General features: G+C 42.5%; 2 protein-coding genes across 2 annotated transcripts in view; both read left to right on the forward strand.

Annotated features, from left to right (window-relative positions):
- Positions 1–16,594, forward strand: part of LOC124286040 (SH2B adapter protein 1-like) — a 78,741-nt gene extending 62,147 nt beyond the window's left edge. The window contains exon 8 of the transcript XR_006900937.1: positions 16,558–16,594. The gene's annotated coding sequence lies outside the window, so the exon portion shown is untranslated. The remainder of the gene's footprint in view (positions 1–16,557) is intronic.
- A 1,772-nt stretch (positions 16,595–18,366) lies between these two features.
- Positions 18,367–25,962, forward strand: part of LOC124286044 (rabankyrin-5-like) — a 45,162-nt gene continuing 37,566 nt past the window's right edge. The window contains exons 1-4 of the mRNA XM_046722362.1: positions 18,367–18,383; positions 20,807–20,996; positions 21,624–21,745; positions 21,866–22,001. Coding sequence (XP_046578318.1) covers positions 18,374–18,383; positions 20,807–20,996; positions 21,624–21,745; positions 21,866–22,001 — 458 coding nt within the window. The 5' untranslated portion in view covers positions 18,367–18,373. The remainder of the gene's footprint in view (positions 18,384–20,806; positions 20,997–21,623; positions 21,746–21,865; positions 22,002–25,962) is intronic.

The following is a 25,962-nucleotide window of genomic DNA, read 5'->3' on the forward strand; positions in this document are numbered from 1 at the left end:
TTCAGAATTAGGAAATGTTATCAGATCATATGGACACTATAGAATTGAATGTATATTGAAGGTTTTGCTGTTTGACAGTTGTTGGGAAGACCTTGTTTCTATGAATGACTTCCTGTGTATATTGGTGTATAACCAGACAATGAATCAAATGTTTCACAATGCCAAAAGCATAATCTGTGGAAGGACAATCTTTGATTATACAAAGGGTGATCAATACGCTGCGGAAGCGGTAGGTCACCCATTCTCTTGAATCTTCCAGTGTCTGGTTGAAGTAGAAGAAGAAATCTGCAACAATTATCATAAGTTCTTTTGAAGTATAGCCTGACATTTCCTTATCCTGAAATGCAGATATATAATGTACGAGTATTTTTCATTGATCTATTTTTTTTTTACATAAGATTATAGCGTTTGCTCATCCCGCCGAAGACCCAGGTTAGGTTCCTTAACATGGGCACAATGTGTGAAGCCCATATCTGGTGTCCCTGCCATCATATTGCTGGAATATTGCTAAAAGCGATGTAAAACTAAACTCACTCTCTCATTATTTTTTCAAAGGCTGTTAAGAGTAGATGAAGACATTACATTGACAAGTGCTGTGTAAAATCTCCATTTTCGCCCATATTGACTCATATATGTATACCCAAAGTTAAGCAATGCTTTTCTGAAAGTCCCACAACTCCTGCAGAAGCCAATTTGTGATATATTGTCAAACATCAACTTTGTAAAATGATGGTGCTTAACTTTTGTTGAAGGGTATATATAACATGCATGTATCCGACATTTCATGAAGGCTCTCTATGTTCATGAAGTCAGTTTGAGTCTTCCGTTTCATCCAAATATTTAATTGACCCATTTTGATCTCCAATAGATTTGTTTGCCTTTGGTCTGAATAGTGACTGAAAACAGTCCATTCCCAGAAACAGGACCAAACTAACACTGTAGACGTGGAATCATCAAGTAATGAACAGTATTGTCTGCATCAACATTCAGACTGTATCTTTGTCTCCTTACAACATCAGGTGTTTGGATGTATTAATGTCTCGGTCTTAAAATATTCAGGAATAATGGATGGATGGGCTTTTAAATGTGATTTGAGAATAACCGACAAATTCTACTGGATGGTACATTTGTTTCTCTGTAGAGCTTTGATATCATCACATGGAACATTTGTCAGATTGTAAAATATTTCTAAGATGATACTGATGCCCATTTCTTGTTGCATCATCTTATTCATTGAGTTCAGAATCTTCACGTGTGATCATTAATAAGGTTTCAGTGTTCTTTAACATTTAGTAATTATCTCCCTTTACAAGATTCTTTGCAGGGCTTGGCGAGTTCAAAGGAAACTCTAGAGAAGGGAGGTAACTCTTGATACTGCTGGAAACAGCTTCGACTTCAGTTCCACTGCATTGTGCTGGATATGGGGGGAAGTGGAACATATAAATTGTAAATATCTCCGGGTACTTAAATATTCATCATATAGCCTTCATCTATGTGACTCAGGAAATAAAAGTTTGAAGTGTTCAGAACCTTTCACAATCAAAATCAAAGCTTTCCAGGTGAATGATACAGTGTGGCCAAATTATGAATCATCTTGATATTCAGACATGACGTATTCAGGACAAAGATTCAATCTCGATAGTCTGTGGTGAATACTTGTCTGTCCAGATGATGCAGCCTTTGAATACATTCTCGCAGCTAATCAGCTGTAAATGACACGTCATTAAAGAGTCGGTGGAAGTTTCTTTGGGTGGGCAGTGTTTGCCAGCATGATGTGGTGGATCTGGCGTCACATTTTGCCATATCTAATGCAATGTTCTGCGTTGTGGGTCCCTGCTTGGCGTGTGGAGAGAGAGACTGGCACTAGCCTTGTACATAGAGATGGTGTGTCTGGGAGAGAGCGATAGAAACTCTGAATATTTGTACATAACATGCCTGTCACGTGATGAGTAAATGTTGCTAAAATCACCTGCTTTCTGTTCTCTTTGTGGAAATCACCCTCATACAAACTTCCGTGGACAGCTGTTTTTTTCCGCTTTGACCAAGGACCTAAATAAAGGTTACTTAGGGGTTACCCTAGGGGGTGTGGTGTCATCAGTTTTGTACACAGAGACTGGCATTCACAGTTACTTGCCAACAGTTTCAAAAATAAGATATTAAGTTTTATACGGTTAGAGTTACCTACTTAAGTATATAATTTCCATAGACCGCCTCCTTGGTGTAGTGGTTAGAGCGTCCGCCCGGAGAGCGGAAGGTCGCGGGTTCGATCCCCGACCGCGTCATACCAAAAGACGTTAAAATATGGTACTTGTTCGTCCCTGCTTGGCGCTCGGCATTAATGGGTACAACAAGGACTGGTCGGCTCGGAGTCAGTATATTGTGTCGGAGTGGGGTATTCATGCTTCACTGCGGCATGGTATCTCAGTGGGCTAGCACTATAAAACCAGCTTAAGTCTGGGCTAGTACAAGCAGCCGCACATACACATACACACGCATGGATGTATGTATATACAATGTTCGAAAACTCAAAATATAAATTACCTCACGAGCAAGAATATGTACGTTTGCTCAGTATTCATGGAAGTGAATGAAAGTATGTTTATAAGTATGACACAAATTTTAACTCGTTTTGACTTAATTCGGCTAAATTTGGAGCGTTATGACACTATCTCGCCCATGGCCCAAATGTATTTTCGCATAGTATAGTTTTTGACCACCAAGAACGTAACACTGGTGGTTCAGCTCAGGGTCGAGAGATTTTTGTTTTCACTCTGATAATTTTGTCCGCCAAATACTACTCGTTGGTGTTGTTACTACTCGGTTAAACTGCAACCGTCTGCGAATGATACATAGTACTATGAGTATGGGTTTCATAGAACAACACACCAATGCTTCCTTGCCTTGGAAACGTATCAAGATGTGTGCCTGGCATAGTGTTTCAGTGATACATCCGGTGAGCATGTTGAATTTCGTCAAATTCTTTGCCCACAGTGCGGACAGTTTCTGGACTTTTGTTTCCTCCAATATACTTTAATATAATTGATCACCGGAATGCGTTCGCCATCATATGTTCCATCACGAGTGATATATATTTTATGAAATCTTTCAAAGGATGTTCAAATCGTGTATGATTCAAGAGGAATGATGGGGATTGTTTTCGACTTCTATTAATCTTTTGTCATGAAGAAATGCCATGCAATATATCACAGCAAAAAACCGTTAATGTCATTACGGCAAATACTATTCTTTTATGGATAAATGCAATTATAACACTTCCACCTGCAAACCCCTACAGTGTCTCAGGGACACCCAAGTAGGTATTAATAACCTACATGCAATATTGATTTGAACGAATACACCAAGAAGCAAGCAAATGAAAACATATACACACACACACACACACCCCACCCCCGAATCGTTAAGCAGTATATAAGAAAAAGAGAAATATATAAGAAATATATCAAAATATTTATGATGTACTAATGTATCTATTACAAATTTATTTACATCGGATGTAGTAGGAATATTGGCTCCTGGATTAAGTGAGACATTAATAAGCAAAACCAGACACGAACCGTAAAACAGATACACGTCCAATAAGAAATTATATTGATTTTAACCAATACATCAAGAAACAAGCAATTGAAAACGGACAAAATAATGTGTACATAATTAAATCAATCAATGTTTCCTCAAACAGAAAATCAGAAGTGGCAAAAGAATTCGAATTTTTGAGTTAGTGAATAAATGAAGGAGGGACAGGGGTATAAGCAGCATTAATCAATATTTGGCCATATCTAGCAATAATAGACAGGAGCGTCATCCATTTTAATCCTGTGGGCAATCGAGTGAGTGGACGAGTGAGTTTAGTTTTACGGAAGTTTTAGCAATATTCCAGCAATATCACGGCGGGGGACACCAGAAATGGGTTTCACACATTGTACCCATGTGGGGAATCGAACCCGAGTTTTCGGCGCGACGAGCGAATGCTTTAACCACTAGGTTATGGTGGAAGATATTCTATGGGAGCTCCGGGTAGGGTAATGGTTAGCGTTATGGGAAAGACTTCCGCCCGTATCCCCCCTTACATTTCTTTCTAGTGAAATCCTATCACCTAAATAGATACATTATATATTCCTCATTTGGTGAGGACGACTTTAACATGTTTCTTTAATTGTATCTGAACAAACTGAAAGACATATCCAACTTCTATAAGTGCCACTCAAAGAATTTTTCCCTTTTCGTTAAAATTTAGGGGGATACGGGCGGAAGTCTTACCAGATCCTCATGATCGTGGAACATTTTGTTTATTTTGCCTTTCTTGGCGCTCTTTTACGGTTTCATACGCTCTGACAGGATCTGATAGACATTTTTGACAACATCTCCAACTTTACCTGAGCAAAGACATTCTTTCCCAAACTCAAAATTGAACCCAGAAAATGGTCTCAAAAACGCAACCTCATCTTGGAGATGGTACGGTGTTCTCCATGTTTTTCATGCAACTCATGCTGCACGTGCTGTTCACAAGGACCAGCCCTATAAAATGCACCCCCAAATCTGGTTGAAACATTCACATTACAACGTCAGCAGGATGCCGCGACTCACGACAGCTCCGAGGAACCAGGCGCTAGGAAGACTTGAAGCTGACCACACTGCACAATCACTTCCAGGTCAACGTTCGGACCATCTACAGGCTGCAGCAACCACCACAAATGATCACCCCCGTACTGGCAGACCAAGGGTGACCACAAGACGACAAGACCGCCATGTTGTGCGACAGCATGTACAGAATCCCTTCGTGCAGACATCCGAAACAGCACGCCAGACAGTGGGAACACACGGAAGACCAATCAGTACTGATACAGTACACTGACGTCTTAACAGCGGGAACCTCCATTGCCGTAGACCTAACCATGGACCTATCCTCACCCCTCGTCATCGGCATGAACGTCTACAGTTTGCCCTACAACACCAAAACTGGCTATACAGGCAACGGAGAACTGTCCTGTTCACAGACGAGAGTCGGTACTGCGTATCAACTGCAGATGGCAGAACAAGAATATGGCGACGACGTGGCCAGCGTTACTCAGACCAATGTGTTATGGAAAGACTCATGGGGAGGTGCAAGCATCATGGTATGGGGTGGTATAGGCCTGAACCAGAGAGTGGGTCCTGTGGTGTTCCAGAACCTTTTGCAAGGAGAGGAGGCGACATCACAGCGGAGCGCTACATCGACCAAGCTCTCAGACCCCACGTCATACCACATTTCGCACATTTTCCAGCATGATAACGCCCGGGCCCATACTGCCAGAGCTACACGGGACTTCCTACAGCAGAACGGTGTCAACATTATGCAGTGACCAGCCCTTAGTCCCTATTTAAACCCAATTGAACATCTTTGGGATGAAATTCAGAGGAGACTGAATAATGTCATACCAAGGCTGAACACAGCCGATTTATTGCGCCAGGTCTTTCTCAGAGTGTGGTTCCAGGTGCCAGTGGCCTTCATCAATCGATTGGTGCACACCATGCATAGACTCTGTGCTGCAGTTATTGCCGCTCGTGGTGGTCACACTAGATACTGAAGTCAAGATTCTGAATGGACTGCAAACGTTCAGGTAATGTCGTGAAATTGTGCTGAGTTATTCATTGATGTGTCAAGAGATTGTACACAAAAAATGTTTTTGATCCGCTTATTATGTCCATTTCTGTAATGATTTGATTACAGTGCCTATCTAATTTTGAATTCGTATTGACGTTTTTGCTGCTGAGTATACATCGTAATAACGAGTATCAGATGTTAGTTCCCATTGTCCCACGATTCTACCAAGATCTATTGCGATTCTATAAAGATCTATTACGATCTATTTCGATTATATTAAGATCTCATGTGCTGTGTCACGTTGTACACAACCTATCTCGATCGAATGCGATTCAATGCATTTCTATGAACTTTATAACACGCTGTACATACTACGCCCACATCTATTACGCTCCCTTGTGCTGCGACACGTTCTGGTGCGTTTGGAGTGATTTCCTATGAATTGTGTCACGCTGCCAGACGTATCACACTATTTTATCTTAACTTTCATTGTAGAGTATGAAAAGGGGCAAGGGCAAAGGAAAGGGTTCCAAATTAACTCATGCTGTTCGAAAATCGTGTCACAATCGTGTTCAATCGCCCGTCTTTGTATAAACAGAAGGCAACAAAAGGTAGATCGTTATGAACGTCTCAAACCGTAATGCCCCCATTTCACTGGGCTACGACCTATCAAGTTAGGGAGTGCGTTTTGTTTTACGCCGCACTCAGCAATATTCCAGCTATATGGCGGCGGTCTGTAAATAATCGAGTTTGGACCAGACAATCCAGTGATCAACAGCATGAGCATCGATCTGCGCAATTGGGAACCGATGACATGTGTCTACCAAGTCAGCGAGCCTGACCACCCGATCCCGTTAGTAGCCTCTTACGACAAGCATGGGTTACAGAAGATCAATATTCTAACCCGGACCTTCACGGGTAACCTATCAAGACTACTCCGACTAGTGCCGATTCGTCACCTACGATGTTATCGTTCTCAATCGGCGAGTTTGTGTTTATATTTTCCTTTTCTACGCAGGTAAACCTATGTAACAGACGATGAAGAGACTGTAGACTTATGTATAAATGCCGATAACACTGCGATTGAGCACCCGTTGTTGATACGATTTCACCCAGTATTGGCCGATTAACGTTTAAATCACGTTTCTGCAACGACTTATCTACGATTCACTCCCGATTCTTCACGATGCTCGCCGACAGCGATGTAAGGCTTACGATATCGAAGACTCATTGCCGTAATTGCCGATTACACGCGAAGATTACCGATCGACGCCGAGTAAAGTACGTATAATTGCCGAGTAAGACACGTAAAATCGGCCTCCAAACCACAACATGGTCCCGATTGTGGGCTATAAAAGATAACGATGACAGCCGATTCTTATAATCTCGCAACATGCTTACAGCTGCACAACCACTACTTCTGCTGCAACAACATATGGGATTGGAGATAGATATCTATGAAGACAGAAGTAACATGCAGGCACCAAGCAGAAGAAGAAAACAGAAACGTCTTCTTTCTTAAACTATCTGCGAATGCCTCCTGATATATTTGATGAACTGCTTAATTCCCTGTCTCCCAGACTTACCAAAAAAGACACCAACTTCAGGAAAGCTCTGCACCCTGGTCTGAAGGCACCCAGCCTCTGGAGACAAGTAGCCCTCCCTCTCCTACCACTTCAGAGTGTCAAGACCCACCATAGCCATCTTTCTCCCAGAGGTGTGCCAAGCCATCATAGACCACTACAAGGATACAGTGATTGCATGTCCTGTCACTTAAGGGGATTGGAAGACCCTCAGTCTGGAATTCGAGCAGAGATGGAATCTCCCCCATGCTGTTGGTGCCCTCGATGGAAAACACATTGTGATTCGTAAGATACCTGGTAGTGGAAGCCTCTACCACAAGCGATATCACGAGACGAGAAAGCGATAGAAACGATCACGAGACGAGAAAGCGATATCACGAGACGAGAAAGCGATAACACGAGACGAGAAAGCGATAACGCGAGACGAGAAAGCGATAACACGAGACGAGAAAGCGATAGCACGAGACGAGAAAGCGATATCATTGCGCGAGAAAGCGATAGAGCGAGAAAGCGAGAAAGCGAGAAAGCGAGAAAGCGAGAAAGCGATATTACCCACAATTCAGTGCTGTCTGCGCATGATCGACTACAAACGGGAGCTCAGTCGCCATCGTAATTTCTGGATAGTATTAAATGGTTTTCAGTAATGTTCTTGCCCACGAATGGCGGTGTATGACTTGACGTTTAGAAAATATCTAATAGAGATGTAGACTTTCCTTTGACATGCAATTTGCACGTATGCAATAGTCATATCGTGAAATAACGGAAACGTTCATTTTGTGATGTGACTTAAGGAATTACATATTTTTTGACATAACTGGATTCGAATTGTCTTAACCAACTTAATCACACCAACCAATTGAATTGTTTCTTTGATGGGCATTTTAGATGTTGAGTTGATGAAGAATAATGACAATTATATTGGATATACAACTTCTTTTATTCTGTGGAGGCGACGTTTCGACATAGATTCTAATGTCGTTGTCAAGCAAGTGATACATGAGTAACAAATTGAGAGAATATATACATGAGTTGTTATTACAGTAGATAGGGAATGAGTTGTTTATACATTAAATGAGGTTGATGTACAACGCTTGTAGAAGAGATTGAGTAAGTTGATTGGAAGCCAGAAGGGTGATATACAAGGACTGAATTAGAATTTATAGGAGGCCAGGTGGATGTATATACAAAAGATGGGTTTGATGTACATAGTTGAATTGAAACAGATAATGTACACAAGAAATATTATTGATTACTTTATCAAGTGATAGTAGGCATTGGGAATGTACTATCCTTCATCTCTGTTGAGAGCGGAACGTATCTTCTTGATGTGTACTGCTTCCAAAAGTTCCCGAATTTTCTAGTCTGACTGGTTCTTTTCTATGGTTTTCTTTGAATTATGATGTTGTGTGACAAATGTGTCGGAAGTGCCAGATGAACGGGAGGGACCTATGACAAATAAGGCATTGTGACGAGTATATTTTCATGGCGATTTCCACCATGAGTGGCCAGCACTAAGACAATCAACCACATCCAAACCATCATCCTAAAATAAAATCACTGAGTGAGTGTGTGAATTGAAATATATGTCGCCTAAGAGCAATATTCATGTTTTAGGTTCATTGTTGATGGTTTTGTGACGCCATATTGTACGCCATCAGTTCAATTCCAACTTAATGGAATGGTGAGTTACACTTACATTTCAAACAAATTGGAGCTTGCGTTTCTTTTGCAGCTCAGTTTATTACATATACATCACATTCAGAGAGTTTTGAAGTATGTGACACTATAAATGAGCCGTATGTAGACAATTCAAAAATAATTTTCAGTTCTCGCTGTTTGGTTATAGGTGTAGGAATTAGAAATGAGGCATGGGAACTTAACCGTTTATGTGTATGTCACTTTATTGTATTTCAGGGTGATCAAAATACAGCTGTAGTTTCTTTGAATTAATAAAGACGATGAAATTTATTTACTGAAGAACTTCACCTACATGAACCCAATTCGCTCCTACCTAAAGATAGAGGAGACGCACGTGACAGTAAAGCACCTTGGTACCTCAATGTAGTAACAGAACCATTCCACAGTCAATGGTGTAATCTAAGCAAATAAAAGGATGCAGTCAAACGTTCGTCTAATCAAAGCTGAAAATAGTACGCAGTTAAACGCTGGTCTAGCCATATATAGTGAACTTCTTTGGATGGCATTTAGAAGTTGGTGTGCTGAACAACGGGGAAAGTTATATGGATATACAACTTCTTTATTATAATGTAAGCGACATTTTGGTCCGCCAATTTCAAACCTGTTCTGCCATCAAAATATCTATCAAAACCCATCTTTTCCGCCATGTTTTCTTCTAACAAAAGTTAGATAATAGACATGTTATACCAACAACTGATTTTCTACAATATATTGTTACCCTCCGCCGCCATTTTGACTGTATGTAATAATTGATGTGTGTGATATGTACTCTTATACCACCATTGGTGGTCTATTGAGAATAAAAGTAAAGTAAAGGCTACAGCTGGACGTGGTCGCATAGGTTTTGAAAAGCTGATTAGTGTATCCAGTTAATCTTTCGTAACATTTTCGTTTCCAGAGGAGGACTTGAAACTCGTTCAATATATGGAACTATCTACCTGTATCATCTTGTTTATAACCTGGTCAACTCATGTCAAAACGATTCAAATCGAATGAGAGCAATAGGTGGCATTCACTGGGATGCAGACAAATAAACCCTCCTACACATCTACAAAACATTTATCTTGTACACACTGGAGTGAGTCGCTCCCGTCCTTCTCTATCCCCAACTAAACTCCTTACAATATATTAAAAAAGCCACAGGTGCAAAGACTAGTACCTACTACCTATTAGTTACTAGAAGAAACCAAATGACTCAATAACTACCAGACTGGGTCTGAAAATAAAATATCAGAATATATACAGAATAAACCCTTTAAAACATCCCTATCCAGCCACACATTACAGTGTAAACTCGATTATCCAGACTAACTCACAATGTCAAGGCCACGCACCACACGTTTCACAACCAAAACATAAACACCGTACCCTGGCTCCCCAGCCCTACTTTTTAACATTTAACCCCAATTCATCTATTTAGTAGACTCCTTATTAGCTTATCAGCAACAGTTTAACTGTTCTGCACAATAAGTCACAATATACTTTACACCACTTACTTAGTTGAACTTATACGCAATCAACTTCCCACCTTCTTACGTCCAACTTCTCAACTCCCCATCTAAACTAAATTATTTTCAATATACAGGTGTTTATCATATAGTGCTTTATTCCCCAAGCAATAATTTTATTACGTTTTTGTTAAACACACCTACCACGTCGGTCGATGAATTGTGGCACTGTCTCAAGTCGATAGTTGGGAGTTCGGGGACAGACAGACATATACGTATGTACACAAGCCATTCTTGTAGAAGTATGAGAGATTATGGCACATACATTTAGAACAATACCTTTTCCACATAATAGTAGATATATATATGTGTGAAATATGCACACATAAAACGACCAGATGAAAGGCACATGGTGTATAAAATTCCACCACTGATACAATACAGCCCGACGGGGAGTTGGTTTGGTTGGTCTGTTGTTTAACACCGCACTAGGCAATATTACAGCTATATGGCGGCGATCTGTAAATATTCGAGTATGGACCAGACAATACAGTGATCAACATTATGAGCAAAAAACGCTACGGAGTTGGGTTACGATGACATTGTCAACCAACCAAGTCAGCGAGCCTGACCACCCGATTCCGTTAGTCACCTTTTACGACAAGCATGTGTTGCTGAAGACCAATCTAACCCGGATCTTCACGGGTAACATGGGGAGTAGGCAAATGTGTAGCTTAGCCCAGTGAAAAACAGAGCTCATAAAACAGGACTCATAAAATACCTAAAGGTATTTAAGAGAAGTTATGGGCGTAAACTTCTGTATTTGTATAACACGATGCAACGGAGTATATTCTTATCCTCCATCGAGTGAATGAAGAGACTAGAAACTAGGAAACAGAAAGCTAAAGACGTACAGTGATAAACAAACAGTGATAAGATAACAAGGGAAGCCAGTACTTAATTAGCGCTAAATTGGTAGGGTGGATGGACAAATGGAAGCCAGGGATTGTTAATCCCGGCATGAATAATGAGATAACAATGGTGGCATTTAACAAGGGAAATGACAATAAAGAAATGCAAGCCAGGAATTAATCCAGACCTAATTAGTGATGTAACAATAAATTAAATGATTGTTATCCTTTTTACAGACATTTTAAGAGCGCTCATTTATTTCAACGAAAACACACTCGGTTTCTGGTGTTATTGTTGGATTATTGTTTGGACAAGTCAAAGGATTAATTACAAAAATGCCACAGAATTCGAAAGCATGTTCATTTTGTTTCTATACGATTAAACCAAATGACAATAAAGCCTCCTGTTGGATTAAATCATACGCAGGTTAGACGTCATGTGCAGACAGGGCAGAATTATGTGAAATATCGCTTTCTCGCTCTATCGCTTTCTCGCTCTATCGCTTTCTCGCTCTATCGCTTTCTCGCTCTATCGCTCTATCGCTTTCTCGCTCTATCGCTTTCTCGCTCTATCGCTTTATCGCTCTATCGCTTTTCGCTTTATCGCTCTATCGCTTTCTATCGCTATCGCTCTCTCGCTCTATCGCTTTATCGCTTATATCGCTTTCTCGCTTTATCGCTTTATCTTTCGCTCTATCGCTTTCTCGCTCTATCGCTTTATCGATTTCTCGATTTCTCGATTTCTCGCCTTGGTATATCGCTTTCTCGCTCTATCGCTTTCTCGCTTTCTCGCTCTATCGCTTTCTCGCGTAATGGTATCGCTTTCTCATCTCGTGCTATCGCTTTCTCGTCTCGTGTTATCGCTTTCTCGTCTCGCGCTATCGCTTTCTCGTCTCGTGCTATCGCTTTCTCGTCTCGTGTTATCGCTTTCTCGTCTCGCGCTATCGCTTTCTCGTCTCGCGCTATCGCTTTCTCGTCTCGTGCTATCGCTTTCTCGTCTCGTGATATCGCTTTCTCGCTTTCTCGCCTCCGAATTTTAAGGCGAGAAAGCGATGGCCCTAATCAGCCACCATCGTTATTTGGAAGGAATCGTGCTGATGCGTGGCTTTGACAGCTCTGCTTTGTTAGGCAATTAGCTTGTCGGTTCCATGTCGGGAGTTAATCGTGGTTGATAGGGTGTGAAGCGTGGCATTACGGGGATGACACGTGGCCGTTTCTGCCTCTCAATAATGGTACGACTCGTTCACGCTTCACCTACGGTTAAGCCGATTGCTCATAAAGGGGCTCCGGGTAGGGTTCGGATTATGTTAAGGGCGAAGATATTCTATTGGAGCTCCGGGTAAGGTTTGGATTAGGTTAGGGGCGAAGATATTCTATAGGAGCTCCGGGTAGGGTAAGGGTCAGGTTAGGGTGAAACATATTCTAAAGGGGCTCCGGGTAGGGTAAGGGTTAGGCTCAGGTTAGGGTGGAACACATTCTAATGGAGCTCCGGGTAGGGTAAGGGTCAGGTAGATGGAACATATTCTAAAGGGGCTCCGGGTAAGGTAAGGGTTAGGTTAGGGGCGAAGGTATTCTATAGGTGCTCCGGGTAGGGTAAGGGTTAGGCTCAGGTTAGGGTGGAACATATTCTAAAGGGGCTCCGGGTAGGGTAAGGGTTAGGATAGGGTGGAACATATTCTAAAGGGGCTCCGGGTAGGGTAAGGGTTTGTCTCAGGTTAGGGTGGAACATATTCTAATGGAGCTCCGGGTAGGGTAAGGGTCGGGTAGGTTGAACATATTCTAATGGAGCTCCGGGTAGGGTAAGGGTCAGGTAGGTGGAACATATTCTAAAGGGGCTCCGGGTAGGGTAAGGGTGAGGCTCAGGTGAGGGGGGAACATATTCTAAAGGGGCTCCGGGTAGGGTCAGGGTCAGGTAGATGGAACATATTCTAAAGGGGCTCCGGGTAGGGTAAGGGTTAGGCTCAGGTTAAGGTGGAACATATTCTAATGGAGCTCCTGGTAGGGTAAGGGTCGGGTAGGTTGAACATATTCTAAAGGGGCTCCGGGTAGGGTTCGGATTATGTTAAGGGCGAAGATATTCTATTGGAGCTCCGGATAAGGTTTGGATTAGCTAGGTTAGGGGCGAAGATATTCTATAGGAGCTCCGGGTAGGGTAAGGGTCAGGTTAGGGTGGAACATATTCTAAAGGGGCTCCGGGTAGGGTAAGGGTCAGGTTAGGGTGGAACATATTCTAAAGGGGCTCCGGGTAGGGTTCGGATTATGTTAAGGGCGAAGATATTCTATTGGAGCTCCGGATAAGGTTTGGATTAGCTAGGTTAGGGGCGAAGATATTCTATAGGGGCTCCGGGTAGGGTAAGGGTCAGGTTAGGGTGGAACATATTCTAAAGAGGCTCCGGGTAGGGTAAGGGTCAGGTTAGGGTGGAACATATTCTAAAGGGGCTCCGGGTAGGGTTCGGATTATGTTAAGGGCGAAGATATTCTATTGGAGCTCCGGGTAAGGTTTGGATTAGCTAGGTTAGGGGCGAAGATATTCTATAGGAGCTCCGGGTAGGGTAAGGGTTAGGTTAGGGTGGAACATATTCTAATGGAGCTCCGGGTAGGGTAAGGGTCAGGTAAGGGTGGAACATATTCTAATGGAGCTCCGGGTAGGGTAAGGGTCAGGTAAGGGTGGAACATATTCTAATGGAGCTCCGGGTAGGGTAAGGGTCAGGTAAGGGTGGAACATATTCTAATGGAGCTCCGGGTAGGGTAAGGGTCAGGTTAGGGTGGAACATATTCTAATGGAGCTCCGGGTAGGGTAAGGGTCAGGTAAGGGTGGAACATATTCTATAGGAGCTCCGGGTAGGGTAAGGGTCAGGTTAGGGTGAAACATATTCTAAAGGGGCTCTGGGTAGGGTAAGGGTTAGGCTCAGGTTAGGGTCGAACACATTCTAATGGAGCTCCGGGTAGGGTAAGGGTCAGGTAGATGGAACATATTCTAAAGGGGCTCCGGGTAAGGTAAGGGTTAGGTTAGGGGCGAAGGTATTCTATAGGTGCTCCGGGTAGGGGGTAAGGGTTAGGCTCAGGTTAGGATGGAACATATTCTAAATGGGCTCCAGGTTAGGTAGGGCTCGGGTAGGGGGTTAGGATAGGGTGGAACATATTCTAAAGGGGCTCCGAGTAGGGTAAGGGTTTGTCTCAGGTTAGGGTGGAACATATTCTAATGGAGCTCCGGGTAGGGTAAGGGGTTAGGGTCAGGTTAGGGTGGAACATATTCTAATGGAGCTCCGGGTAGGGTAAGGGTCAGGTAGGTGGAACATATTCTAATGGAGGGGCTCCGGGTAGGGTAGGTGGGGGTAAGGCTCAGGTAGGGTGGAACATATTCTAAAGGGGCTCCGGGTAGGGTAAGGGTTTGTCTCAGGTTAGGGTGGAACATATTCTAATGGAGCTCCGGGTAGGGTAAGGGTCGGGTAGGTTGAACATTTTCTAAAGGGGCTCCGGATAGGGTAAGGGTCAGGTTAGGGTGGAACATATTCTAATGGAGCTCCGGGTAGGGTAAGGGTCAGGTTAGGGTGGAACATATTCTAATGGAGCTCCGGGTAGGGTAAGGGTCAGGTTAGGGTGGAACATATTCTAATGGAGCTCCGGGTAGGGTAAGGGTCAGGTTAAGGTGGAACATATTCTAATGGAGCTCCGGGTAGGGTAAGGGTCGGGTAGGTTGAACATTTTCTAAAGGGGCTCCGGATAGGGTAAGGGTCAGGTTAAGGTGGAACATATTCTAATGGAGCTCCGGGTAGGGTAAGGGTTTGGATTATGTTAAGGGCGAAGATATTCTATAGGAGCTCCGGGTAGGGTAGGGGTCAGGTTAGGGTGGAACATATTCTAATGGAGCTCCGGGTAGGGTAAGGGTTTGGATTATGTTAAGGGCGAAGATATTCTATAGGAGCTCCGGGTAGGGTAAGGGTCAGGTTAGGGTGGAACATATTCTAAAGGGGCTCCGGGTAGGGTAAGGGTCAGGTTAAGGTGGAACATATTCTAATGGAGCTCCGGGTAGGTAAGGGTCAGGTTAAGGTGGAACATATTCTAATGGAGCTCCGGGTAGGGTAAGGGTTTGGATTATGTTAGGGGCGAAGATATTCTATAGGAGCTCCGGGTAGGGTAAGGGTCAGGTTAGGGTGGAACATATTCTAAAGGGGCTCCGGGTAGGGTTCGGATTATGTTAAGGGCGAAGATATTCTATTGGAGCTCCGGGTAAGGTTTGGATTAGGTTAGGGGCGAAGATATTCTATAGGAGCTCCGGGTAGGGTAAGGGTTAGGTTAGGGTGAAACATATTCTAATGGGGCTCCGGGTAGGGTTTGGGTTTGGATTAGGTTAGGGGCGAATATATTCAATAGGGTCCCCTTATTCTACTTACACACGTCTTCACATGCACTAATTTACACATACGCGCATGCATACGCACTTATAAACACCCATACTAACTTTATAAACTCACGTGCGACTAACTTTACAAACTCACGTACGATACTACAGCACCGATTACAGACTAACCTTGAGAGTATGCAGTAGTGCTCCCATCTCCAAATTTCTGAAGACAGGAACTCCTCTGATTGTCGGAGTTGAACAACTCGACCTTTCGACAGCTTGAGAGTGACTGAAGAATCAGGTCCATCAGTTTCAAACAAAGTTCAACAACTATGTCATCCAGACAAAAGGCGGAGACGGGTCTGTGTTTTGACCATTGTTCAGATGGTATTCGTTCATTGATTAGTGGGCTTGGCGTTCACATGTTTCAGCTGTCCTCTACTATAAGGTGAATTCTATTGAAGGTTTACGTCGCACCAACACACACAAATATAAATATAACTAAATTAACTCATAAGAACCTACATACATAAAGTCATACCTATTAATCTACATTGGACCATCATTATACGGTCAGGAATAAGTCGGGTGCGATAAATGTATTAAATAGGGTGCAGTTGGGAACAATTAATATGCGGTCAATTTTGTCGCAGTTGGACATGCATTTTTATATATATTTGAAATTGTAAAGTACGTGTATGTTTGGTTGACAATGTGCTGTATGCGTGTGTATAGTGCCGATAAACCATGACATTTAATCGGGTTGAACTGAGATTCGAACCCAGTATCATAGGCTTCTGCCAGTTCTGGGTTCATGGGACCAAACTCCGCACAGATAAAATATTTATTGTTCTGAGGGTGCTTACGGTTTATGTTTATGTCCCACAATATTTCCGTTTTGTAAGTCAATACACTCATGTAACACATGGCAGGATCATCCTATGTCAATATGTTCATGAAAGTGAGTGAGTGAGTTGGGTTTTACGCCACTTTCAGCAATATTCCAGAGATATCATTTACATATACATTTGAGATTATGTAGCGCTAATATCCAGTCTTCAGAAGATTCCTCAAAAGCGCTGCTGAACTCGGTATGCAATGCTGAACAAACGAGTTTTTAATCTGGATTTGAATAAGCTGAACGTCTCTACTGATCGAAGAGAGAGGGGTAATTTGTTCCACAAAGTTGGGCCGACAACCTGAAATGTCTTAGTCCGCCTGACCACTGTCCGGCACATGTGTTGTCGTGATGACCTCAGATGACGTTTTGATTGATATTCTTGCACAAGGTCTGAGAGATAAACTGGTGCCGTGTTGTGCAAGGCTTTGAACATCAGTACCAATATCTTGTACTGGATACGTTGTCGGATGGGTAATCAGTGCAATGTCATCAGAACAGATGTTATATATGCTCTGTCTTCTTTGTGCGTGTCACAACTCAGGCAGCTGAGTTCTGGACTCTCTGTAACATGGTCAGAAGATATTCTGGAAGCCCCTCAAGCAGAGCATTGCAATGGTCCAGCCGAGATACTACATATGCCTGCATCAGTGCTGCTGCAGTTTGCTGGTTGATGTACTTCCTTATTAGGCCTATGTTTCGGATGTAATAGTAGGCATTTTTGCACATGTTATTGACTGTTCAAGGCTGATAGTGTTGTCACGAAGCATCGCCCCAAGGATGCGAACGTGATCACTGGGTTGAATGATACACTCTTCAATTTCAAGTGTTATTGAAGACAACCTTTCTCGTGTCGAACTTGAACAGAGAATGAGCATTTCTGTTATGTGTCGTTTCAGCTTCAGGAAGTGTTTGGTCATCCATTTTTGGAAAATCAGCAATGCAATTTTGAATTACAGATGAAGACTGTAGAGGCTTGAAACCGAGGTAGAGCTGAGTAGCATGTGAAAGTGAAGGTTGTGTGATCGGACTATGTCTCTTAGTGGTGAAGGATAAATGACCAACAGAATCGGACCGAGGACTGACCCTTGAGGTACTCTAAATTGAACTTGTTCCTTCTCCTAAACAGTTCCATTAATACACACTGATTGATGTCGATTTGATACAAAAAATTGACTTCACACATTGTACCCATGTAGGGAATCGAACTCAGGCCTTCGGCGCGAGGAGTGAATTCTTTAACCACCGGGCTACCCCACCGCCCCTGTTCATGTAAAGTGGGCAATTTAGTGTCTGTTGTGATTCCGTTTTTTCCTACTTCCTTGTGCGAGTCGATAATATGAGTCGGCAGTACATGTACACAGTCCTGGTAATCTGCATACAAACATGGACAAACGCGGTGAAGGAAATAGTTATCAGAAATATTATTGCCTAATATAACTTTTATATGAGGATTATAATATCATAGTTGAAAAAAGCTATGCATTTATGGCATATGTGATATCATATTTAATCATTTTAAATTAATTGGGGCAATTTGACCAAAGCTTGGGCAATTTGACCCAAAAATCTGGGGCATCTTGACCAAATTTGCTGGGGCATTTTGTAGCTGGGGCAATTTGAGTGGTACCCAATGCAGACAGTGTGTGTTCAAATTATAAATTTATGTATACTAATATCTTGGATTTTTTATCAGTTGGTTTGGGAAAGAGAAGCAATCTTAAATGAAATACGTGTTTCTATAGTGAACCTGAAGATAGTGTTAATTTATAACACTATGAAAGTGCCGCTATTAACAGAAATCATTTTAAGCAGTACTATCTTCCGTATTTGATTTCCTGCGCATGCTTTACATTCCACCATCAAGTCACATGACTTTACTCGCAAAATGGCGGAAGGTAAGTGTGTCGGTGGGAGGGACGGTGGATATAACAGTAACCCGTCTAGCATCTACACACTTTCAGATACACAAAAGCGTGCAAAGAAGCATACTGACTTTTTGACAAGAAATATGCGTGGCGGTTTTATTGGAGTGTTTATCGTCAAATAGCTGACAGTGTAGAGGTTTGACAGTGACGCTACTCGCCAGTGACAGGGACCCTGTCAATTGTCAGTTCGTTTGTTCATGTATAGTATGAACTATGATGTTGTCATTAGTTGTTTCCCATCATATAGTAAGGGGAGGAGTAGGGGATTTACAAAACGATGGTCATCTAATGAGTCCTTCCTTCTCGATGGATATAAGTAATGATGGACACAGACACATGTCGTAGTACCTGCGTCATGTAGACAGCTGTGCAGTCAGGGGTATTACAGGTGTATCTGTATTGCATTACTTCACTGATGCTTCTCTGCTATTGCATGCTATTGCTGTTGTATATGTTGATCTTGGTTAGTTGGTTAAACCTTCTGTATTCTGTCCACTTAATAACTGTATGTACCAGGCTGCACAAACTCAATAGTATACATCAAAACACTTTGTTATCACTTGCCTTCACACTTGAAGTTCCATTGAAAAGAGAATTTTCAGATTAATTTTCAAATTCGTGTGAATTATCCATTCCCCTAGTCATGAAAATTACAGCTGATTATCCTGACTTTTTTACTTTCCATGCATAATATGTTCATAGTTTATGTAGATGGAAAATATACCCAATATTGAGAAAAACCCCATTAAACATAATTCTGGTGCATACAAATTAGATATAAAAACAGTTTATGCTAATCACAACACCGACTCAGTGAAGAATAGTCAATACACTTCATACTTGGATTTATCCAGGATTCTAAACTAAGTGCTCCTGGTAAGATATACATCAAATCTGAGAATGCATCAAATTTGGGAAGATTTACTGACATTTGTTAAAAAAATATGCCCAAATATAAGTCTCTGAGCAGATATAAATAAATCCCTTTCAGGGTTATGAGTAGGGATGCATCGATACTTTTTCTAAGACGATACAGTTATCAATACATTCAAAACTGTATCATTATTTAGTTTTGAAAATATTGGTTTAAGTATGTTTATGTATCATTTACATTTTGCAATTGTATCATGTTTTTTGATGTTATGAGAGTTATAAATGATTATTTTTCATGCACAAGATGGGAAATTAGAACTTATTAATATCTAAGAATAAAAAATGTTGATCATTTCATAGACAATAATAAAATATGAAATATTAAATTTCAAAATGTAACTAAATTTACGCAGTAATGCCGTGAAAATAGGTATTGTGATATGTATCGAATTGTGACATGAAACTTATGTATCGTGACATCCCTAGTTATGAGGTATGTAAATTTTTAATCTGAGAAAATACAAATTCTCCCATCTGAAGCCAGTTAAGAATGATAATGATCCCGTTTCATGATGAATGTGCAACATCCTATGTTACATGCCTTCTAGACAATAACACAAACATTCAGATGTTCACAATTGTTTGAGATGACTGTCAGTAGGAGTATTCTGTGAACATGTGACCTGCCTGACGAACTGCAGAAGCCAGGCATCTTTGTTTATGCTTTATTATTATCATTCATTCTCTGCATAGTAGACAGTGCATATTATGCAGTGTACAGGACTTGTATCCTGGTTATTAACATGATTAAAAGGACCACAACACCTTCAGTGGTTTCGTTCTTAGTTTTCGCTCCCACAGAAATGAAAATGCAGTTTGTTACAATTCAGAGATTTATTAAAGCATTAATGGAAGTGATATGCAGCATCAGCATTTGCTAAGGCTACAACAAGTGTCTGTAAAATGTTCCTAATTCAGGTTGTTATATTGTCTCTGAATATGTGCTTGAACAAAGTAATGGTACTGATACTCTGCTTGAAGATAAATTATTTTGAGTCCTATTTGGTAATATGACAATACATAACATCAATCATACTTGTCATTAAAACAAAAATATTAGAAACTAGCAGGAATATTGGCCTTTGTCCAGGAATGCCTACTGGGACATGCACATATTCATAGGGACCCGTGAAGATCCGGGGTAGAATAGGTCTTCAGCAACCCATGCTTGTCATAAAAGGCGACTGCTTGTCGTAAAAGGCGACTAACGGGATCGGGTGGTCAGGCTCGCTGACTTGGTTGACACATGTCATCGGTTCCCAATTACGCAGATCGATGCTCATGCTGTTGATCACTGGATTGTCTGGTCCAGACTCGATTATTTACAGACCGCCGCCATATAGCTGGAATATTGCTGAGTGCGGCGTAAAACTCAACTCACTCACTCACTCACATATTCATAGGTAAATTATGTCCCTAAATCACTAAAAACTAATTTGTATTGGTTACTCTGGTGACAGGTGAAGTAGCCAAGCTACAGAACCACCTGAGCTTACTGCGAGAGGAATATGTAAAACTGCAAAATAAGTATGCTGACTTGGAGAGGAAGTACCAGGTGGCAGTGGCTGGGTCAGGGGCCGGAGCTCAAGACACATTTGTCTCCAGGCTCCTCAAACTGGTGGCAGACTTGTTCGACAAAGATCAGTACAGGTAAGCTTGTCGCTTGTGGTAAGCTTGTTATTTTCATATCAGATGGACTTTAGACTATTGTATTTGATGATTAATCTCCTCATGTCCATTGTTATGTCAATATAAAAATGTTGGTAAATAAATAAATACATCTTTCTGGTAATCAAAACCACCATCCCATCACTCAATGTGTCATTCTTTGTTCACCTGACATGTCACAAGCAGCAGCTACCGGGATGATGTAGTATGTAGTTGATGTATGTCAGCTATCTCAGTTATCCGGGATAGAACTGATCTTCAGCAACCCATGCTTGTCCTAAAAGGCGACTAATGGGATCAGGTGGTCAGGTTCGCTGACCTGGTTGACATATGTCATCGTATCCCAATTGTGTAGATTGATGCTCCTGATGTTGATCACTGGATTGTCTGGTCCAGGGTCAATAATTTACAGACCGCCACCATTTAGCTGGGGTATTGCTTAGTGCGGTGTTAAACAACAAACCAACCCACCAACTATCTCAGTAACATGGTTTGGTGCTTTTGTGGCAGTCACTGGGTTGTCTGGTCCAGACTCTGCTGAACATCTTCAGATTGTCATCATGATTTGTTGCTTTTGCCATCATGAAATGTTGATTCTCTGCTTTGAAGTGACCTACTGGTCCACTTGGAGGGGGGTCAGCAGCTGAGAGCACACAAGTTCATCTTGTCATCTCGGAGTGATGATTGGGGGGTGACAGATCTCCACCAAGTGTCCGAGCTGCATGTTACAGGTGAGTGAGATTTTAAGTTATGAGTATATGAAGATGATTACAGTTTTACCTTCTGAGTATAAATGATCCAGACTTCTGAATGACTTGTATTGTTTCACCTCTTCCCCACTGTCCCCTCAGACATCCAGTACGATGTGGCACACGCGTTGATGAGATGGGTGTACACAGACGAAATCAACATCAAGGTGGAGGACTCATTTCTCCTGGAACTTCTCCGAGCTGCCACCAAGTTTAAACTTGAGGCTCTCCGGGTTAGGTGATTAATCTATTTACTTTTGTAATTTTTTCTTATCCTGACTCATGATCTTTTGCTTATCTCCCTTTCCTATGCGAATGGTAGTGCAACACTTGAATCCTTTGAAGTTCCCAAAGCGGACGTAAAAGTGCACTCACCCACGAGTTACCTCCCTTTGCCCTTTCCCGCGTAAACAGTCATGTGACCAGCCTTACTTGTCACTCTCTCCCTTTTTGCCCAAGCGGATGGTTGGGCGAGCACTGGAGTCCAATATACGGCATTATATCCGTTTTATTTAGATCCTATTCTTTGAAATTATGCTTTGTATTGATTTGGCTTTAAAAATTACTTTGTATTATGTGTAAAAATTGTGTAAAAAGTTTTGTATTTGTGTCATAGTTTCATCGTAATGTAACTTGTTTACATTTCATGAAATCTTGTAGTGTTTGCAGGCACAGGTTATTCGTGGCTGATCCTCACCCCCAATGCCCTTCGTGCATCAAACCATGTTCTTCCAGCTTGCGTTGTAATATTGTGTTGATTTATCAAATCTACAATTTAATCAATATTTGTCTTATATCTATATACGTGCCATGGATCGGGTGAAGTCATCACAAGTCACGGCTGATAAATCAGGAGATCAGCCTGCTAACCCTATGTTGCTTGCTACTGCAGAAATTCATGATACTTGTGCTATGTCGAGTACGTTGCATGGGCAGTAGTCTGGTACGGGTGCGAAGAAGAGATCGGCTACAACGGAGTTGACACCGGCTCTAAGTAAGAAAAAGACATCGTCTTCTTCTATGTCGCAGAGGAGAGCGTCTGTAGCCAGATCAGAAGCTAAATCTACGCGGCCTAGTAAGTCAACGCATCAGAAATCCTTCAACGAAGAGATTATACTCCACATGAAGTAGACGTATTTGATGAACCTCCGTTACTTCTACTTGAAGTACCTACTAGATCGGCGACTCAATTGACTTCCACGACTACTACTAGTACTAGATCGTCTACAGCAGGCCAGCTGTTTGACGACCAAGCACCAAATTCTCAACGGAGTGAAGTTGAGGCACACAACTCATCAGCGTTCGCGAACGCTTCATTTACTCGCAGCAACTTCAATCAACGCAGAACTTTGATCCAGGTGAATTTATGAGGCAATTCACCAACCAGATGATGGCCATGATGGAACGTAGGTTCGAGGAAGAGGCGAAGGCTCGACGGAACCTCTCATCTGCTGACAACGTGCGCAAACCCTCGGACCTGCGCGAACCTACTCCTCATAGATCTACGTCACAAGACTACGTTGGCGAACATACACCTTTGTGAAGGTCTCCACAGTCTGACGACTCTGTCATCATGGAGGAGGATAGAAGGCATGAGAAGTCTACTCACACGAGAACACCTAAGGATTCATCTCCAACACCAAGCCCCTTTAGATTGAGATCACACATCTCTCACAGACATTTGCGAGAACCAGGTTTGCGGAGGCAGGATTCAACTTGTCGGGATGGATCTCGAGATAGAGAGGTTCGCGAAGAGAGGATTCACGAGACAGAGGTTCGCGAAGAGTTGTATCTAGAGACAGAGGTTCGCAAAGGGAGGCCTCACAAGATAGACGTTTGCGAAGGGAGGAATCTAGAGATAGAGGTTCGCGGAAGGTTGATGCAAGAGATCGAGGTACGAGAAGGGATGACTCTAGGGATACATGTTCGCAGAAGGATGATTCGCGGAGGCATAGTTCTACGGACCGAGATATATCTGATGCACAAGCTGACTTCGTCTTCCCGCACTCAGAGGTTACAGCTTGGATAGCCAATGGATTGAACTTGGAGTCTCCTTATAAGGATGTGGATGAAGTCTACACCTATAAGATGTGCAACGGCGACTTTGACTCGGTGACTATTCCTCTGATTGAACCTATATCCAAGGTACCTTCTAACCTACACCCAGGTTTTGAGAAAGCTGCAGACATCTACAAGGTTCGAGAACTCTCAGATCTGCAGGCAGATAACAGCAATGCAGTCATCTACAGGGTTCGCGTACCCTAGGGTTAACAAACCCTTAAATCAACAGGCAGGATGATGACGTTGACTCTATTACCATACGGCTGAATAAAACGAAGCAATGATTAAAACAACCTACTTGATGAGAGGAATCCCTTCACCTACACGGATGCAGCGGTTTTATCCTGGGTAGCAGATAGCCTGCGGATATTGTCGTTCACTCACTCACTCCAACCCAACAGAGAGGTACTGCATATACGCTGATGACTTCGACTCCAAAATGATATCACCTATGAAGCCGATATCTCAAGCACTGGAGAACCTCAAGGCGACCTTCGTAAAGGGCTTCAGGTTAACAACGCCTTCAAGATTCCTTGAACGGAAGTGCAGATGATATTACTAACACTTGTCACTCAGCTAGATTCAACATCGGTATTCTTCAAGATCCATACAGACATACGTCTCGACAGCCTCCTTCGTCATGCTAGCTTATATTATCCACAATACCCTTATTCAAGAGGTTTATATGAGCGGCGTAGAACTACTTCCAATGGAACGTCCTACCGTTTGGAATATCGTCGGCTCTATGGTTATATCTGCATCATCAAGGTCTATGCAGTGCCGGTTATCTGGACGATGGCATACAGGTTCTTCAAAGTGCCAATCAACTCAGACAGCAGCTGAACTTCACAATTAAGTTGCTCACGCAACTAGGATGGCTAGTGAACCTGATGAAGTTAGAGTTAGAATCAAACAAGATCTTCAATTACTGGGAATAAGAATTATCACAACACAGAATCGAATTGTGGTCCCAGAAGATCATTGGGTCAAGATACAATCCATGATTCCACAAGCAGTCATCTCTCCATTAACACTATGAACATGGCAATGTCTAGTCGGTCTACTAACCTCGGCGCAGGACTTGACTCGGACAGGAAGGTTACAACTAAGGCCCGCTGCAACGGTTCCTGACAAAACATCTGGACAGCGTCGACCCTATCTTGCTGCCAGACAATCTCAAGAGGTACCTACCTTGGTGGACCCACTGGTCGTTTGTGGAGGGACCTATTTACAAGAGCCGGCCTTCGACACACATCTCTACGTAGATGCTTCGTTACAAGGCTGGGGTGCACATCTCAACAATCAAGTTGCATCAGGGAAGTGGTCCAAAACAGAGCAGCATTTTCACATCAATCTGCTGGAGATGAAAGCCGTGATTAACGCCTTACAACTATGGTCGAGCTCGCTGATCAACAGAATGCTGATGGTCCACACGGACAACTGTACAGTGGCATTCTCCATAAATCGGCAAGAATCTACAAGGTCTCCAAGCCTTCTACAGCTCACATTCCAGTTGTTTGACATCACGGAGGAAGCAAACATCTGGATAAAGGCATGTCACATACCCGGAGCCAAGAACGTGCTTGCAGACGCTCTCTCCTGACCACTGCACCCGTCACCTACGGAATGGACGCTCCATTCAGAAGAATTCCGGCTCATCATAAGGGAAATAGGATCCCCATGCGTAGAACTTTTTGCCACGAGGTTCAACAAACAACTACAGACGTTTGTCTCACCAGTTCAAGATCCTCAAGCCTGGGCAACAGATGCACTGAGCATATCATGGGAAGGACTAAACGCTTACGCGTTTCCACCCCCGATATTACTACCGAAAGTAATGTTGAAGATCAAACAGACGCAGGCGTTACAGCTGACTTTGGTCACGCCCTATTGGCCAGCGAGAGTATGGTTCCTAGACCTAATAGAGGTTCTCGGAAGTCCAACAATCAAGTTACCAGAATGGCCGAACCTACTCATACATCCGCACACCAAGCAAGTCCACAGGAACCCTGTACTGTTCCAGGTACATGTGTGGACCATATCAAAACATGTTTGAAGAAAATAGGATACTCCGCCAGAGCAGCCAAGGCAGTAACCTTAGCGTTACGCAGATCCACTCGTAACCTGTATGATGACAA

This window comes from Haliotis rubra, unplaced genomic scaffold (assembly GCF_003918875.1).
Source record: "Haliotis rubra isolate DU_JTF1 unplaced genomic scaffold, ASM391887v1 Scf373, whole genome shotgun sequence".
Classification (NCBI taxonomy): domain Eukaryota; kingdom Metazoa; phylum Mollusca; class Gastropoda; order Lepetellida; family Haliotidae; genus Haliotis; species Haliotis rubra.